General features: G+C 42.1%; 1 protein-coding gene across 11 annotated transcripts in view; it reads left to right on the top strand.

The window, feature by feature from the left end:
• JMJD1C (jumonji domain containing 1C) overlaps nt 1-19,520 on the top strand; it is a 165,306-nt gene that overhangs the window by 127,850 nt on the left and 17,936 nt on the right. For 5 of the 11 annotated variants that reach the window (XR_012623932.1, XM_074830324.1, XM_074830328.1 and 2 more), the window contains 9 exons: nt 2,687-2,811; nt 4,064-4,207; nt 4,326-4,518; nt 4,585-6,281; nt 9,375-9,547; nt 9,865-12,074; nt 15,038-15,239; nt 16,942-17,156; nt 18,144-18,296. Coding sequence is in view for 10 of the 11 variants with exons in the window: in XM_074830324.1 (XP_074686425.1) it covers nt 2,687-2,811; nt 4,064-4,207; nt 4,326-4,518; nt 4,585-6,281; nt 9,375-9,547; nt 9,865-12,074; nt 15,038-15,239; nt 16,942-17,156; nt 18,144-18,296 (5,112 nt within the window). In the remaining variant the exon portion in view is untranslated. Of the gene's footprint in view, nt 1-2,686; nt 2,812-4,058; nt 4,208-4,325; nt 4,519-4,584; nt 6,282-9,374; nt 9,548-9,864; nt 12,075-15,037; nt 15,240-16,941; nt 17,157-18,143; nt 18,297-19,520 lie in introns of those variants that run through there. The other 6 variants (XM_074830327.1, XM_074830331.1, XM_074830330.1 and 3 more) reach the window with 5 other exon arrangements.

Consider the following 19,520-nt stretch of genomic DNA (forward strand, 5'->3'; position numbering starts at 1 on the left):
AAAAAATGGCCCTTGTGACCTTTTCTTTGGGCGGCAGTCACAGCAGCCTGCTTTGCAGTAGAGATTGTAGGTTTGGCAGGAAAGTAGTTTATTCCTTGTTTAAAAAAAAAAAAAACAAACTCCTCCCAAACTTGGCCAAGTTGAAAGCTTTTTGGACAAATAAAACCAGTTCAAGGAACATAGTAAAGTATCTTTGATTTTTAACAATTAAAAACTTCAAATTTTTTCTTCCTATTAGATTTATTATCACAACAATCTCAGGCTGTATGTGTAATAATCCTCTTGAAGCACTGAGTGTGCTTCAGCCCTGAAGATATTTCCTGATAGTACTGCACAGGCTGTTTCAACAATGTGTAGCTGAGTGTGATTCAGCCAGGGACTGGAGACAAAGCCAGGCTTTTCCTGTAATGGCTGCTTGTGGCTGGGCTGGGCTGGGCTGGAGCTGAGCTGTCCTGTGTTGCATGACCACAGTTTAATCTTCCTCCTTCTTACTGACAGTCTAGCAGCATGTAAGAAAAAAAAGCCACTGTTTTTAAAGGTAGATAAAGTCTCTTTTAAAAATAGATAGGATAACAGCTGGGATGAAGGAAAGACAGACGCAGATTAGAACAAGGAGTAAGGGGAAAGAAATTGGCACTGGGTCAGTGCAGAAGAGTATAAGAGAAGCTGGAAGCTGATGGAGAAGGACGGATGGAGCTTGTAAAGTGAGAAGACTGGGAAAGGACTTGGAAGCCAGTGGCCTGGAATCGTAAATGCTAAAATGAGACAAGAAGCTGGGGAGAGGGGGAGGCTGGTTCTGGTTATGCAAGAGATTGCAAATCATTGAGCAGTTAACAGTAGGATGCAAGAGAGGAGGAGCTGGGATAGGAAAGTAGGAATGGGAAATTTGCACAGAGGGAGACACACAGGCAAAATTTTACTGAGACTGTCTGAACAAGGCAGAGCTTTGGGACAGCCGTTAAAAGTTCGAGACATGGAGAATGTGGTTGGGTCAGACAGCCACAAGTGTGGGAGTTGAGCTGGAGGCGTTTGCAGGGGCATATGGAGTAAGGGTTGGAGAGAAGCCATCAGGAAATGTGTCCCCACGGGAACCCCGTCTGGTCCAAGACCAGGAATGCGAGACGTAAGCCTGTAGATTCTTCCTCTCTTTCTGCCCGTATGTATCGGTGATTGGCAGTGCCCGTGCTGGCGCAGTTCTGACCCTTGTCTGTGCAGCTGGAAACATGCTCTGGGGATGAGTTAATGCTGGTAGCTCAGAAGGTTCAGTGAATGTCGAGGTTTCTGTTGTGCAGTGAGTGATGTGAATGTGGGTGAAAGAAGGGTGCCATCACACGGTGTTCCTGTTCCCAGCTGTTTTAAAACTTAATCACATGCAAGAGGTGTTTCAAAAGGCCTTGCTGATGTTCCAAAATTAAACCCTAAGACCACTTGGAAATATCTAGATTTTCACTGCTTTTGTGCTTAGTTTGATCTCTCAAATATTGACATGAAAAACAGTCCTTATGATCACACAATGTAGTGCAGAGGGTGTAATGGATCCAGTTGTGTGAATATGGATATTTTACTAGAGAAAGCTGTCACCTGCGTGTTCCCTGGCCTCTTTGCTGCAGATGTTTGAGCTTGCTCAATGTACTGGGCAGGGGTTGGAAAAAATTATCTTCAGGAAAGACAGGGGAATTCTGGCCTTGCCTGTGCAGTTGAGCAACTAAGCACTCTTAAATCATTTAAGTTAGGCTTTTTGTCGGTTGTCATGGGCTGGTTCTGCTTCCGTTCCTGGATGCCTGACCTGGGACCTGGGGTTTGGTTGCAGAAGTAGTGAAACCCACACGGTTGGAACTGAACTCGGTGGCCGTGTTGCTTGGTCATACAAAATGGTATATAAACATGTAAGTGTGATGAAACTTAGGGTCCCGATGATCAAGTGAGACGCTGAACTTAAATAAAATTGTTGAATCTCGATTTCCAAGTCTTGAAACTACCTATAAGTACTGTATCATACTTATTTCCCCACCCCCATGGGCTTTTGGAGGTGAATTAAAGTGATCTTTGCAAAGGGACCGTGTGCCAGCGTTTCTTTGCAGTTGATGTATCTGAAAACAAGAGCTGAAGTCTTCATAGTGTGTGGAGTTTTTAGTGTTCTGTGTGGCCATAGCAGGGACGGGATCACTCAGCTGCCTTTCCTACTGCTGTAATGGAGAGAAGCTCTGTGGTCACTTATGGGAAAGACTTGGCAGATGCAGAGCCTAACCACCAAGATGTAAATCTTTTCTCCAGCAAAGCATCTGGGCATGTGACTAGCCTGTTAAATAGCTTCTGTATAACCTGCTGCTGCCACTTTCTAGCCTTTCAGATTACTTTTTTGTGGTTGCTGTTTGTAGGCAGGAATTTTCCCATCATTTGTCATCATGGTTGAAGAAAGATTTAGTTAGATAAGAAAATTGTATGTTGAAAATGATAGCAGAATTGACCTTAAAGCATACTTAAATGTACCATTTGCATTTCAAAATGTCTTCCTGAATAAAAGCAAAATCCACAGGCAGTACTTTGCTAGAATTGCCTGCAGTTCGCTGTCTATGCCAGGCGTACTATATGTTTGCTATGAAGCTTAAAAAAAACAGGAAAAGCCATTTATACTTTTTTTTTTCTGAATTCTTCAATGGCTTTTTTATTTCTTCCCCTTCTAAAGGTCCGTACTCCTTAAATGGTTATAGGGTGAGAGTGTACAGACAGGATTCTGCCACCCAGTGGTTTACTGGTATCATTACTCATCATGATCTCTTCACCCGCACTATGGTTGTTATGAATGACCAGGTGAGTTTGATATGTGATACTCAGAAAACAAGCTTCAAGTAAACTACACGTTGGGAGGTTTTAAAATTCTTTTGTGGTACTCTGAAACACACTGAGTGTTGAGTTCCATCAGGGCGAGTCTGTTACGGCGCTGAAACTATAGTGTGACTTTGCATTGGACTAGCAGTTAAAACCATCCTGAAGCTGAACGCTTGTGCAATGATATGATTAATACCAGTCCTACAGTTTTGCTTTCCTTCTGCTGTCACTATTTGACTAGTGAAGTCTTTGAAGTGAAGCGATCTAGTTTTTAGAACTGGTCTTCCCTGTCAGCTCTGTTGAGAATTTCTCTTCTCAGCACTGAAATCTTTTAGCACTGCAGTAGCAATTAATTCTTCCGAGCAATAGAAATACCCACCTTCCGCAATTTATTGAATTAAGCATTTACTGCAGCCCCAATTTACATTTACTGTGGTGGGTTTTAGTTGTATTTCTGAAGTTGATGTTACAAAAGGAATTAATACTGTTATTTTTAGTGGCAGTAATGAATTCTATTTCAGGAGACCAAACCAATGACTCAACGTTAATATAGCAAATGACCCGTCTGCCTTGACATGAGTGACAAACTCATGTGTGACAATAAAAAATTAAGACTAGTCTAATGCTCAAATACATTCTTTCCATTAATTTGCTCTAATTAATTTTCTCCAAATAGTATTTTTTTCACTTTGTGACACATTGATTAAAGATATGGTTAGCATTTCCTTCTTTCTGAAGTCTCTCTCACTAGTAGCACTCCGCAGGTCTTGTAGTTCTCTCCAGTCGTTTTGGTTCCTTTCTTTCAGTAGTTTTGCTTCTGTTGGAAGCAATATTGTAATGTGCTTCTGCAGTACATTTTATAGTATATCAAATAAATTTTATAAAATACTTGTATATAGTAATTGCTACTTAAGGGTTACTCTATGAAGAGCTCAGTGTCTTTTAATTTCAAATTTGCAGGTCAGTGAAGGGGGAGAGGAAGTGGTGGTGGGGTACTTTTTATTTAAAAAAAAAATTTTACAGTGATACGTAAAGACACATTTGCTTTGATTTTACTCTGTTGCCAGCCTTTGAGAGTCATATGTCAGTTCTGCTTGCCAGGATTAAGTAGGCTTTTCTCTGATTAGTCTTTAGCACACAAAATAGAGTGGTGAGCACTGATACAGAAAATACAGATTGGGCAGTGTCTGAACATCTGCTGATTATTATTTTTTTCTTTTTTTTAATAAACCAGGTGTTAGAACCTCAGAATGTTGATCCTTCTATGGTTCAGATGACCTTTCTAGATGATGTTGTTCACTCTTTGTTGAAAGGTGAAAATATTGGCATCACTTCGCGCCGACGGTCTCGTTCCAACCAGAACAGCAACACAGTCCACGTAGATATATTTATCTTTTTACCTAAGTATTTTTGTATATTGTGAATATTAAAAATACATGTTTTAAGTTGCTAATTAAAATTGCATTTATGTCCGTTAATCACAAAATTATTTTTAGGGTCATTATACGCGTGCGCAAGCAAATAGTCCCAGACCAGCAATGAATTCCCAAACTGCAGCACCAAAACAGAATTCTCACCAGCACCAGCAACAGAGGAATACTCGGCCAAATAAGAGGAAAGGCTCTGACAGCAGCATGCCTGATGAAGAGAAGATGAAAGAAGAAAGATACGATTATATAAGTCGAGGAGGTAAAAGGAGTTATTGGAAAGGGAGGGAGAGCTTCTTAAAACTGCATTAGACTGAAAATGTGATAGACATGTTTTTATCTTTTACAGAAAACCCCAAAAACAAAAATAAACACTTCCTTAGTAAAAGAAGAAAACCTGAAGAGGATGAAAAAAAATTAAATATGAAGAGACTGCGGACAGACAATATCTCAGATTACTCTGAGAGCAGTGACTCAGAAATTTCAAATAAAAGATTAACGGATTCATCCTCAGAGCAAAATTCAGAAAATGAGTTAAAAAGCAAGAACTCTTCAAAGATAAATGGAGAAGAAGGAAAATCCCAAACTATTGAGGGAGTAGAACAGACACTAACAGATAGGCGTTCTCCATGGGATGAAATACAGGAGGATAAAAAACACGAAGAGACAGAAAGACTGAAGTCATCCGTCTTAGATCAGCAGGAAAAATCTTCACTCCATGCAGCAGAGCAGCCAACACCTTATGAGCAGAATGCCAAGGATCCACATGTTCAAGAGTGCAATGCAGAAAAACATCATACCGCAGAATTAAAAAATGAGCAATTTGTACCCAGACCTCCTACTCCGAAATGTGTTGTTGACGTTACTAATGAAAACAACTCTGAAAAGGAGAGCCAGGATAATGCTGCAAGTACCTTTGGTTTGCAAACGGTTCAGAAAATAGAATCTCACAGCAGTGATTTAAAACAGCAGTTTGCAAATGCAGATTTCCTTGAAGCAAGAAAACAGGAAGCCGATCAAAGTTGGGTTAGCAGTGTTGTTAACAAAACGGATTTGATACAACCTGGGGTTGTCAAAACGTTATCAGTAAATGAACACTTAAATCCTGAAAAAGAAAAAGTGCAGTATGGCTCGTTTATGTCTTCGTTAAATGTAGCTTCTCTAGCAGAAGAGAGTAAACTGCATAAACAAAGTCCAGTCCCCGATTCTGTGAAGTCAAAACCTAGTGCTTCAGTTGATCATCCTAAAACAAAGTCACCTGATGTTAAGCCTAAATTCACCCAATCTTCTGATACTGTGAAGTCTAAGGTTAGTTCCCAAAACAGCCATGCTACTGGATTAACAAGGTCAGCCAGTAAAACTGATCATGATTTGCCTAGGTCTAGTTTTCATCCAGTTCCAGCTAGAGTTAGTGCTCTAGAAGCTACTAAAAGTCCTCTTATCATTGACAAGAATGAACATTTCACGGTGTACAGGGACCCCACTCTGATTGGACAAGAAACAGGAACTAATCACATTTCACCTTATTTGCATCAGCATAATTATCCTCTGCATTCCTCATCCCACCGAACCTGTTTAAATCCAAACGCTCATCATCCTGCATTAACTGGTTCATCCCATCTGCTAGCTGGGTCTTCAGCTCAGGCTCCCTTGTCCGCTATTAACACCCACCCCCTTAGTACCGCATCTCACCATTCTGTTCATCACCCTCATCTACTTCCTGCAGTGTTACCCGGAGTGCCTGCTGCCTCCTTGCTGGGTGGCCATCCACGACTAGAGACTGCTCATGCTAGCAGCTTAAGCCATTTGGCATTAGCACACCAGCAGCAGCAACAGATGTTACAACACCAGTCTCCACATCTTCTTGGACAAGCTCATCCTTCTGCTTCCTATAATCAGCTAGGGCTTTATCCAATTATTTGGCAGTATCCAAACGGAACACATGCTTACTCAGGACTCGGTCTGCCCTCCTCCAAATGGGTCCACCCAGAAACTCCTGTTAACGCGGAGGCTTCCTTGAGAAGGGTAAGTTGAGCTCGTTTCCTAATGATGTGTTTAGCTGGGGCTGGTGTCTCCCAGCAGCGGTTTCTAGGTACAGATTCAATAGTTTGTGTCGCACCAAGTGTGCGGCGATGGTGGGTTTTTTGAGTAGGCAGAGAACTAGGAATGGAAATCCAGCAGTAACAGCTGTCTCACAGTGGATGTGAGTAGGAAGCTCTTACAGACCTTGATCTCCTAAGTAAAGAAAGACAAAATGTTTGGGTTTAGTTTATGACCAAGTCAGGTCAGCCAGCTGGTTTGGGACCTCAAGTCCACAGGGTAAACATTTGCTGCCTTGAACTATGAAAGCCATTGTGGAAGTTAAGTATTAGGAGAGGTAGGACAATCATCTTTACAGTGAAATTTCGTGTATGCTCGCTAGATAATGGAGGAAGGCTAGGATGGAAGGAGTACTAAATCCAGTGGGAAGTTCTGAAGAGAAATACTCGAGCATTTATAAATCTTTCTTGCACTGTACACCCATTTCTCTTGTCTTTACACCTGTCTGTGTACCCTCTCTTGGCATATCTTTTTCTCCCCTTCTGTTCCTGTTGACACACATCCCTGCCTTCCCATCTGCTTTCTACTCCTCTGTATTCAAGTCAGGGTGATTCCTCTTGTCTGTATGCTGAGTATAACCACTGAAGTCTCAGAAGAAATGGTTTGTGTTTTTCAGCCTAGCGCCCAGTGCGGCGGCGGCGTTTGGCAGGCAGACGTGGCAATTACAGGAAAAGTTTTCTCAGCTCCTGCAGGCTTGGGATATGGCAATGCTCATTGCAGGCACCTTTAGAAGAACAGTGTAAGATGAAGCATGTGTAGTGCAGACAGAAAGTTTGGAGAGCTTTACTGCCAGCTTCAATCAAACCTCCACTGAGCATGTGCATACTGATCTTTAGAGGCTTACAACTTGGCCTAATTTGGGCAGATTTTCACAGGGACCACAAAAGGCATGTCACTGACAGTGGTCCTTCTGCCAAATTGTAAGCCTTTGCGTCAAAGCTTGGAGTTCCTGAATGGTTATAAAGATTTTTTTTCTTTTTCATCATGGGGAAAGCTATTCTTCCCCAGCCTCATTCTTGAGAAAAGCCAAACCATTGTGGCTAAGTCTTTCCCAAACAGTCAGTTTGAGTTGGCCTTGTAATATGAAGTCAGTTTGATCTAAAATGTGATAAAGTCAAACGCAGCAGCGAAGAAAAGCCTAAGAGAAAACTATAGGTGGATTTATCTTTTCATGTTGCTGCCTGCTCCACCCCATACTGAAGTCCATTTTAAAGAACTTATGGTAGACTCTGTTTTCACTTTGGCTGCCTGTAGTATGCAGCCCTGCATACCGAGGCACGTAGCTTTTTAATTATGTTGATATGTGGCAATTGTCTTGTGGTGACTTGTCTTCTGGCTCTGACACTGGAGGCCTTTTTTAAATACGTCTTAGAAACCCAGAACGGGCGTTTCCAGAGTCGGTTTGCATGGGTGCCACAATCGCAGAAAGGGATCTGTGTTTCAGCTGTAACAGCCGCAGCTGCCACCCTGGGCTCAGGGCTGAGCCGTGTCTGTGTGCTGAAGGAAGCGTGCTCCCGAGCCACCTTTTCCTACCACCCACAGGTGGCCGTGGCAGCTCCCATCTTTGGGCTGGGCCGTAGATGGTTGCAGGTGGAGTCACGAAGCTGTTTGGGCAATGCTTGGTGCTCGAGCAGATGTTCCCCAGCTCCTCTAGGGAGAAGGTGATGGGCCTTTTTTGCATAATACTTTAATACAGCTTACAGGCTATTCGTGGGAACTCACCACAGCGTGGGAACTCCTGGCCTAGGAAACGTGTGCACTAAAACTGTTAGCGCAAACCCAAGCGCTTGCTTTAAATATTCAGAAGTATAGAAATCAGAACTTCAGAGTTGTAGCACCTGCAAATCTATTCTGTGCTGCCTGCATGTGTCATGAGAGCTCTTGGCTCGCCTTCTGCTGCAGCAGTTCTCAACTGGGAGTTGCCAAGTCTGGGGTGAAGAAGAGGGATGGACTGGTGAGGAGCAGAGGAGGGGAACAAGTTCTGGGCAGTGCCAGGAGTTAGGAGTGAAGCAGGACTGAGGAGCTTTGGGGTGCACAAGAGCTCTGGTCACTGTTGTGCCAGTCCCTTCTTGGCTGGTCCCGAGCACTTGGGCAGCACCTCGAGAGGGTGCCCTGCCTTTCCACTCCTCTGTGTGTGTTTCTCGTAAGCAGGTCTTGGGAGAGAGACAGAGAGCTGCTCTTGGTCTTTTCTGCAGAGTTGCTACACAAGTTTCAGAGAAGATAAGAAAATAGAAACTTACCTGAGTAGTCAATTAAAAACCAGTTTCATAAATTAAGACTATCCCGGTGTGTGTAAATGAGGAGGTTGGTATTGCCCACCTTTTGAGTATTTAGGTACACAGCACAAAATTGCACATACTGTGTGTTTGCCATCTGCAAAGTATGGCAGGCGTGTACATTCATCGTTTTAATAGTGTGCTGCTGATGAAATTATGCCAACTAAAAATGCCTGGCAAAATAAAGCAGATTAATTAGGATTATCATACTTAGTCATTTGGTTGGGGGGAGGAGAGCAACCATACAGGAAAGAGATGCTTGTGTCCCTTATATTGAGATTCGTTATAAAGCTGGAGATTAAATTATTTTCCAGAAATACTAAACCATATTTGTCTTCTGAAGTAAATATTTCTTGCAATTCATTGAAGAGCTAATGGTCTGTTTACTAGTAACTGAAGTTAAGCGCTGTCAGACTGTCATAGGTTTGCTGATTTTGGTGAGCTTGAGATGCTGTTCTGGAATTAACTATTCATGCTGAATACTTGAAAATGAAACATTCTAAGAACGGTTCTGAAATGTGTGAACTATTTTGTATGCTGCAAGTCCAGGGGATGTACAGTCAGATGTTGCAGCTGATCAAAAAGTAACTTAAAATGTTATATTTTATTTACTGTGTATGATTTGATGCTGAAGTACATTACTTCACTCTGATCATTGGTAGGACTTGATAAAGTAACTCTTGTGGTCCCATGATTATTCTGGAATCTGATTTGATTATTTTGTTTTGGTTGGTGCTAACAGAACACTCCCAGCCCGTGGTTACACCAGCCCACCCCGGTAACCTCCGCTGACAGCCTTGGTTTACTGAGTCACATTCCTGTGCGACCATCCAGTGCAGATCCCCTTCGGCCTCTCAAACTGACAACGCATTCCAGCCCGCCATTGTCCAAAAGTATCGTAGAGCATCACAAAGAGTAAGTTTGCTGTTTAAGTCTATGTGAGAGGGTATGTTTCAGCAGCTGATGGTGTCTCCCAGCTTCCTTTTATTTGTAAACATGGGTGCCTGTGATAGAGAAAAGCTCGTCAGTGTGCTGCAAAACAGACTCTGCCCTGTTGACTTGGAATGGTATTTGAGTTTCTGAGTCATCTGAAGGCTTCTGAAAATTGTACCTAATATAAAGAAAAGTTTGTTTTGTGTTAATAGATAACTTCAGAGCATGGGAAGAAAAGCCTTCCATTTAGCATGTTGTGCTACGTTCAGACTAACCTGTGTCTGCTTAACCTTTTTCAGAGAACTGGAGAGGAAAGCATTTATTGAACCTTTACGTTCTGTTACAACTGCCCCAGTAAAGACGGAGCTAGAGCAAGGCAGAACGCAGACAGCAAAGGAGAGCCATATGCACAGACATTTTGCAGATCCGATGTTGAACCAGCTGCCAAGGCCACCACAGGAGACTGGGGAGCGACTGAGCAAATACAAAGAAGAACACAGACGGATACTCCAAGAAAGTATCGAAGTTGCTCCTTTTACAGCTAAAATAAAGGCGTTGGAGGGAGAGAGAGAGAACTATTCCAGAGTAACGTCCTTATCTTCAAGTCCCAAAAGCCATTCAGTAAAATATGACAAAGACGCAGAACGCTCTGTGTCAGAACTGTATAAAATGAAGCATTCAGTTCCACAGAGTTTGCCGCAGAGTAACTATTTCACTACCTTGTCTAACAGTGTGGTAAATGAACCACCGAGATCATACCCATCAAAGGAAGCTTCAAGTCCCTATGTTGATAAGCAAACTAATTGTCCTTCAACAGCAGCTAGTCCCCAGTCTCTCCCCTCTTACATTTCTTCTCTTTCAAAACCTCCACCTTTAATTAAGCACCAACCAGAGAGTGAAGGCTCTGCGAGCAAGATGCCCGAGCAGCTTTCACAGTCGGTGCAGTCTCACTCTGTAAACTCTTTCAGAAGTGACAGCAGGAGCCCTACTCAGTTGTCAATCTCGTCTTCAAATACACTCCGGAGTATGCCTGCCTTGCACAGAGCCCCCGTGTTTCACCCCCCTGTGCATCAGAACCTGGAGAAGAAGGAAAGCAGCTATAGCAGCCTTTCACCTCCGACTCTAACCCCCGTTCAACCCGTTAATGCTGGTGGTGGCAAAATACAGGAGTTGCAGAAACCACCAACTTTAGTACCGGAGCCGAAGGAAGCTCAGACTGTTTACAAGGGCACTTCCGAACAGAATTTATCAGAAATATGGAAGTCTGGTAATGCCCCAAATAACGAAAAAGTGGATTGGCACATTGAAAGAATGAGTGGAAAGTCACAGTCCGCTACAGCATCTGTTATTGTGCGTCCTCCTTCTAGCACGAAATACGATAGCGTACCAGTAATGCCGTCTGCTTCCAAAGATCGAGTTAGTGAGAGATCTTCAGCTGTGACAAATCAAGCAGATTGCCTGAAAACAGCGGAAGCCAGGGAGACTGGAAGAATCATTCTGCCAAATATGAACTCAGACAGCGCTCGCACACAGTATGAAAAGAAATTTCCAGCTGTCTCGCAAGGCAGCATTCCTCGTGCTGTCACCCCTACCACAACTCTGATCTGCAGCACCAAAACGGATGTCACCGCATCGGCAGCAACAACTACCAGCGTGTCAAGCTGGGGTAGTTCAGAAGTGACTTACTCCTTATCGAACACGGTCTTGGCCTGTGCGCCGCTGGAGTGTTCTGCCTCGAGAGCGGCGAGTCAGGCGGTGGCGCAGACCCAGGAATGCAAGGTCAGCACTCCAGCTCCGGTTACACCCGCCGCTGGCAAGACAGGCAGCACTGCACAGCCCAGCTCGGGATTCTCCACCTCCACCGACTTTGTCCATTTGAAAAAGCACAAGGCAGCATTGGCTGCAGCTCAGTTTAAAAGTAGTAACACCAGTGAGACCGAGTCCAACTCTGTGAAAAATCAGACATTTTCAACCTCTCTCTCCCTAGACAGTGCTATCGTCTGTAATACAATAAACAAAGCGAACTCTGTAGGCAGTGGGCAAACTTCCCAGACGAGTCAGCCAAACTACCACACTAAACTGAAAAAGGCTTGGCTAACAAGGCATTCGGAGGAAGATAAAAACACTAATAAAAAAGAGAATTCAGGGAACAGTGTTTCAGAAATTATTAAGCCATGTACTGTCAATTTAATAGCTTCTACATCAAATGATTTGCAAAATAACATAGATAGTAAAATCTTGGCAGATAAGTTTGCAAAGGAAGATAAGCACCCTAGGAGAAAAGCAAAACGAACTTATGAGTCTGGCTCCGAAAGCGGAGACTCTGATGAAAGCGAGAGCAAGTCAGAGCAAAGGACTAAACGGCAGCCCAAGCCAACTTACAAAAAGAAACAAAATGATTTGCAGAAAAAAAAGGGTGATACAGAGGAAGAAGTAAAACCGAATGGTGTTCTTAGCAGGAGTGCCAAAGAGAAAAGCAAGCTGAAGTTACAGAGCGGCAGTAACAGCAGTGAGTATATATTAATCTGATTTGGAAGAGACAGAATAATGTGGAGTCACAGTGTTAATCCTGAAGGGTTTGTCATGCATGATAATGGGGAAGAGTGTAAAAGCATGCTTGTGTGAATGAGTTGGTCCAGATTTACCTGTCTCGAGGCCATTTTAAATATCCTGGTTTAAGAAATTCAGCATTTTGTATATATGTTAACAAACTGGATCTTGGTCTAAAAATAAGGAGTAGACAAACTGGTTTATGCTGTCCATCAGAGCTCAACAGACTGGTGCATATAGTGCCATTTGTATTGATGATTTTTTTTTATCTTTTTAAAAGATCTAATGCATTTATTTTGAGAGCACTACTGGAGGAAGAGATTCTCTATTGTTGAACTTTAATTCATCCTTTGATCAGAAAGCCAGAGGCAGTTCCTTGAGAGCCTGATGCCACTTTGTTATGATTTGGTTAATTTAATGGAAGGTTTGAGGGAGAGTCATTTCACACTCCAAACTAGCATGTGTGTTATGTGGTGCTAACATCCCTCTTGTTTAAGGAATAAAGAAATTTAGGGAAATAAAAATATCAATTAAAATGTAGTACTGTAGCATGTAGCCAATTGTAACTAGATTTATCTGAAAAGAGAAACTGGTCTGCCAACATGAGGGATTTTATTTAAGAACGTACCTTATTTTTTATCCCAATGTATTCTTCTCCAAGGACTATTCTTTTGTCTTTGTTCTGGTTGAGTATGAGAGAGTCTACCATTAAATTACTTTTTGCAAGAATTTTTAAGTACAGGTAGTAAGAAAATGAGTACTGCTCCCTGTAATTGCATTCTCTGGCTTTTCACTGCCTAGTGTATAAAGTTACTGTTCTGGTATCCGAGAGTACTTGATCACCAGTACTGGGTGCTGGAAGTGTTGCAGTCTGTCTGAGGTGTTCTGGCTTGGGTCCAGTGATAGTAGTTTCTTTCCCCCCTCAACTAAAGGGAAGATCAAGGAGAACATGCCTATAAAGTCTTTCTCAGTTTCACTTCTTAAAGTAAACTGTAAATATACATGTGTAACATGTTAGGTCTTTATGACCTTTGTATTGTTGCAAAAGATTTTTTTGTAGGTTTGTTGTAGAAGGACTGTTTACCTAAGGGAAGGCAGTGACTTCTTGTTTTGGCTAGCAGAACCTGAGTATAGAAGTGATATATGATAATACATTATGGAACTGTTTCATGGAACTTAGGTCAGGAAATGGGTAGGAGTTGGTGTTACATTCTGTTGTGAATTGCACAGCCTGTGTCCTGCACATTAACAGGTTGGGCCTGTCCCGTCACAGCAGCTTCTTGTGCTTGCCATCCTCTCTCAAAATCTTAAGAGACCTCGGGTCTTTTTGTCCATTTCTCCTAGTTAACCCATTAAATAAATGAACGTTTCTGATACTCCTGTCAATTTGTCTTAGGGGAGCTTCGTTACAATTTCTGAGAGTGTGCTGGTCAGAGGTTTTCTTATGAAAAGAAAATCTTATGAAAAAGACTTTCCACAAAGAGTTGTACAAAAACATAGTCAACCTTGAGGAGCTTTCAGGAAAGAACAGGTCCCCATGGGATGGCTGCCTGGGCTCCCTGTAGGTGGCTGAAGGTAACTGTGCTTCAGGATCTAGGGCTCGGTGGTAGTTTTACAACGTGGGTGGTATCTGGTTACTGCCAGGGTTGAAAACCGCTTTGTCCCAGTGCCGTTTCGGAAAGCCCCAGGAGCCTGTGTGCTAGCCAGAGCACTCAGAGCTCCAGGCTGCAAGGCTCCCTCCTGCAAAGCAAGGCATTTCACAGTCCTGCAAGCGTTGGGGGTCTTCCAAGTTCCTGCCCACAGAGCTTGGAGTCTAGCAGCTCCCAGATGATACTCAGGATCTCTGGTTCTAAGGCAGAAAACATTGTGTTGGACGAGCAAGCCTGTACTTCAGCCTTTTCTACTCTCAAGTTTTAATCCAGTTACCATCATGCTCCTTGGGTGAGTTGGGAGTGCGTTTTGTAGGCTGTGAACTGAGACATGGTCAGTTTGTCACTTGCGAAGTTTGCACAAGTAGTTTCTGGCAAAATGCAGATCTGAACCCAGGTACCAAGTCCAAAGTTAGCACCCTGACCTCTCTGTCATCTACATCAGATCCCTGTTTACAGGACACGAACTTTCAAGAGTAGTGGCAAATGAAATGACAAATGCTTCTATCTATCTGCAGATAAAACTGGTGCCACTTTTAAAAGTCATTAAAATGAAAGCCTGGTTAAATAGCAACGGGGTTCAGTTTCAAACTGTGTATGTGAAAATTGCATATATTACTCAATAGATTTGCTCCTCGTGTTACTCAGTGTCAGATCTGCTGACTTTCATATCGAAAATAGAATTGTACTGCTTAGCCTTGCAAAGCCAACAAACTTGACAGAGAGTAAATGGAGTCTGTTCTTCCTTATGCCGGATATTTTACATTAAGTTCAGATGAGTTACATGTGAATAAAGCTGCTCTTCTGTAATCGTTCTGTAACCCTCAGCAAAAATAAATTTTGAAGCAGTAGGATTTTTTTTTTTAAGCTCTGCTTTCGTTCATTAAATTGTTGCCTTTTTTGCATACGTCTTCACTTGAAACAGAATTCAAACCTTTCTTTATTGTGGTATTGTATTTCTTTGCTTGTTTTGTAAGAATGAGGTTCTGAAGATGATTTTAGTGAACAACACACCTAATAGAAGAGAAAATAGCGTCCTAGGTATTTCTGGTAGCTCAGCAGGTAGTTAACTGTGCTCCTGCTTGTGCAAGTCTAATTGGTAGCTCTGGTTTTTAAACTTTGGTGCTGACAGACAAACAGAAGCAATAATGAAATACGTTATGCAGGTAACAGATGTACTTTCAGAGATGTTGAACGCTGGCTGACTGATCTGGCTGGGTTCTGCAAATCGGGACTGCCACTACCTCATCTGAAACTCTCCTTGCTTTTGCAGCTGGTATACCTCGCTCAGTGTTAAAAGATTGGCGCAAAGTAAAGAAGCTGAAGCAAACGGGAGAGTCCTTTTTGCAGGATGATTCCTGCTCTGAAATAGGACCAAATTTACAAAAATGCAGAGAATGTAGGTTAATAAGAAGTAAGAAAGGAGAAGAACCAACTCACTCACCAGTATTTTGTAGATTTTACTACTTTCGGCGGTAAGTACAGCTATTTTCCTGGTAATGTGGTGTTTTAACTTTTAAAATACTCACAAAGGGCTTGCATGCTTGAAAGCTTGTCTGATTTTTCTGGCTCAGTCAGTCTGCCTGATAAAAGACACCATCTAATTTAACAATATTTACATTTGTATTTCTTATTTCTTTTGTGGATTGACTTCATTGCTCTTTAAAGCTTTATAGCAAAGACATCAGAACAGCTGCCCAGTGTACCTTAGGCAAGCAGAAAATATAGCCCATCACTATTACACAGGTGTCTGACATTTGAAGTGGGATTTTCAAAAGGGAAGCTTCAGTTATTCTGGACAAGTTGTACAACCGCAGAGTTGCTCTTATTCATAATTGTTCTTATGCCAGTATATGGTGGGAATGCTGCTCAAGGTTTTCTGGGCGTTTTCTGAGGATGGAGGAGTTGCGACTTTCTTTTTCACAATTAATGGCCAATCAGGGAAAACGCGAATGTTGGGAAGAAAATTTTCCAGGACGCAGCATGGTGCAGGTGTCGCAGCTATTGAGACAGAACAAAATGGCTTTAATTTGTGCATGGGCTGTGTTGTCAGTATATATCCACCTCCTTTTGGACAGGAAATTGTTCCCTAGATTGGGTTTAATTTTTTATAATGAAGCTTTAGTTACAAGACTTGGTAGTCCTACAGGAATCATTTCAATGTTGGACTTGAAATACCTTCTGCGTAAGAATGTTTGCTTCCTAATCCTGCAGTGTTGGAGTTTTGGGGTTTTTTTATCCTGTATAGAGGAGAGAATATCAGTGATAAAGTTTTGCCAACATTTTAAAACACAGTTATGGAATTTAAAAATTTGAATATTTTGAATATATTGTGGTAAATTTTACAGCAGTTTAATTATTTTTATTCTGTTTAGATAGCAGGGCTTGAATTGTAAACAAAGTCTGCACTACTGTTCGAAGTCATAACTGAAAAATCATCATTTCTTCTTGTTCAATAAATACATATCTAAATATCTTTTTTGGTACTTAGTTCGGAATTCAGAACTATTTTACTGGCTTTGCTGTAAAATTCCTTAACTATTATAATAATCACATATGTATAATGAATTATCCTGTATTATGCAAGATGGAATAATTAATTGTTACTGCTTTAAAATAGGCTAAATGTAGCCAGGGTTAGTGGAGTGGTATCGGGTAGGATAACAGGAAAGCCTTTAGTTAGTTTAAAGGTTAGAAATTAGCTGATACAAAAATGTTACTTTGTATTAGTGATTTGTTCTACCTAGAAGGGTTTAAATATAGTGTTTGGACTCTGGCTTTCTGAGTATGAGAGCTGCAGGATAGAAAGATTTAGAAAATATGAGTCAGACTAAAGGTGAGGAATAGGTGGAACCAAACTTTGGCAAAAAGGAAAGTAAGAGAATTTTCCTGTCTGCAATTTTAAAGCAGAAACAAATGTTATATAGAGAGAATGATGAGTAAACTAAATTCAAAAAGTGCCTAAAAAATTAGTTTTAGTTTTCATGCTTCCTTACTGTTCACTTTGAAACCGTTTTTGGCAGTAGGACTTATTTTTAAATTAAATTGTGGCAGGATGCTAAAGAAGGTAAAAAATGCTTAGTTGTAAGATATAAGCAGTAAGGTAAATTAGCAAGTTATCTGTAAGTCACAGAATATAATGATACATGCAGTTAAACTATCTGTTTTCATTTTTAGGTTATCTTTTAGTAAGAACGGAGTGGTTAGGATAGATGGTTTCTCTTCTCCTGATCAATATGATGATGAAGCACTGAGTTTATGGACACATGAAAACTATGAAGATGATGAACTGGACCTAGAAACTTCTAAATACATTCTAGATATCATAGGTGATAAATTTTGTCAGTTAGTAACATCTGAGAAAACAGCCATGTCCTGGGTGAAAAAAGACGGTAAGGAAATCTCAGATGCTCTTAAGTGTTCTGCAGTTTTACTTGAGTGTTTGCGTTCGTCATGAGCTGTTGCTTTTCAAGTCGTTCACTGGACTGTTGCGTTGGATTTTCCTAGGCTATTTTGCTAGAGGGTGTGTTGGGAAGGGGCAGGGACCTTCCTCGGTGGGCCAGCCTATTCCCCCTCTCTGCGCTGGTGGCTGTGCTGGGCCAGGGCCAGGGCCAGGCTGCTGTTGGGATTGGAGCAGCCTCGGTTCCCAGCTTGGCCTCCCGCTCTCCAGCCAGAGCAGCCAGCTCCAAGCCAAGGCCCGCAGCGAGCCAGGTACCGACTCCTGCCAGCAGACACTGTGTTTCTGACGTATCTCCTTCCCAAAACAAAGGAGAATAATGTGACAGCGTGGGCCCCGCAAAGCATGTGCTAACACTGTCGCCTCCTCCCCACCAAAGCCACAGTTAGTCCGTCCTTCTGACCCACAGCAGATGGGCACAGGCTGGAAACGGACTGCTGGCTCCACTGGTTCCAGGCAGTGCAGGGAGGAGATGAGGCAGGAAGCAGAGTTACCAGCCAGGTCTCCAGGACAGGCACCTCCCTGCCCTCCTGCTGACTTGGAACTGCCCAACTCACCAGTTTGGTGAAAACCCCAGCTCTCTTCTTTGCATGGGTTTAAAAGTATATGTTAAAGAAGTTCTTCTTTGTACTTGCAGCCCAGTCACGTTGAGCAGGAGTATTATTTCTGTATTATTTTAGCCCGTGTTTTTTGGATGCTTTTAATTTCTTTATAAGTGTATTGATTGTGGCATTGATGGGGATGCTGTGTAATGCAACTAAGGGGGTAGATGTTGATGGTCTGTTTGTGAAGGATCACTTCCTTCCCCCACACCCAGTTGCATCTGAGGGGAAAATTATGAATGCTTCATCTATAAAGACTGTTCATTCTGTGCTTTGCATTTAAATTTCAGTCCTTTTCTTGTGCTTATTTTGTATTTCAGCCAAAATTGCATGGAAGAGAGCAGTGAGAGGAGTCCGTGAGATGTGTGATGCATGTGAAGCCACATTATTTAACATTCATTGGGTCTGCCAAAAATGTGGATTTGTGGTCTGCCTAGATTGTTACAAGGCAAAGGAAAGAAAAAGTTCTAGAGGTCAGTTCTTTATGAACTAGAGTATTGTATAGGCTGTTTATTCTCATTTATTGTAGAGATGCTGATCCACTAGTGTAGCTGCCTTTCTGTAAAGTTAAATTACTGCTTGTGTGTTTTGGTTTCTCTTGGATCTTTTTCCCTTCCCTTTTTTGTTGGTAGATACAGAATCAGTCATTCAGAAAGCAACTGCTGTGGGGGCTATTTTGGGTCTTTGTCCACTTTTCAGTCTTGTAGTGTAGATCGTCTTAGATTGTTTGTGCCTTGCCCTTCGAGGTTAAATCTTGTTCTTCAGCTGTGAGACTGGCAGTCCATTACACCTCCCTGCTTTATGGTAACTCATTGCTGTTAAGACTTGCCTTGATTTGAGTGCTTTCTGGAGTCCTCCCTTCAGGAGTACATGGTTTGTCATATTGACTTAACAGCCGACTTTTTTATTATAAAAAAGAAAGAGATGGAGAAAAACACTTCACATAGTATTTAAAATGAGTATTAATGGAGGTTTCACAATCCAGCAGCCTACACACATACTCAGTTTAATCTAATTCCTGTGCTTTAATGGAAATGTCTGGTTTAGTCTGTAGTGAAGTATAACAGGACTGACTTGCAACCCTGTGATTTCTGAGTGACCCAGCCTGGTTGCAATTGAAAGGAGGAATGGCTTGGAAGAATGATCCGGTCATCCAGCCCTGGGCTGTGACATTGGTGCTCTGGCTGCCTGTTGGAAAGCGCAGCCTTCCCCGGGGTGGCAGGCGTTGTGCCCTGGCACAGTCCTGCGGTCAGACACTGCGCCAGGAACTGATTCCAGTATAATGCTGTTTTGAAAAGCATTTCCATGATTGTCATAGCAGCATAATGTCACAGATGTGAAATGTTAGTAAAATAAAGTTTAACTGTTAGATGGCAAATCTTTAATAAATGGAGAGACTCATCCACTTTGTCCTTGGCTTGCAGTGAGAGGCCTCCTACGCTGCGGTTATAGGATGTTCCCAGAGACTTCCATCAAAGCCTGAAGTTTCTAGGGAATTAATGTTGGTGTTTTCCAACACCAAGAACAGTTGTTAATATTTAATGCTGGAGGCTGCTTTAGCAGCTCTTAACCGACTTGAGTCTGTGTGTGCGCATGTGTCTGTTCATCCATCTGACGTGGCTTGGGATATACGCTGAACATTATTTACCCTAGTGGGAACATGCAGTCAGAGGCTTTTTATAGCGTGCGTGTTAACC

The sequence above is a fragment of the Strix aluco genome, chromosome 7 (assembly GCF_031877795.1).
Source record: "Strix aluco isolate bStrAlu1 chromosome 7, bStrAlu1.hap1, whole genome shotgun sequence".
NCBI classification, from domain to species: Eukaryota; Metazoa; Chordata; class Aves; order Strigiformes; family Strigidae; genus Strix; species Strix aluco.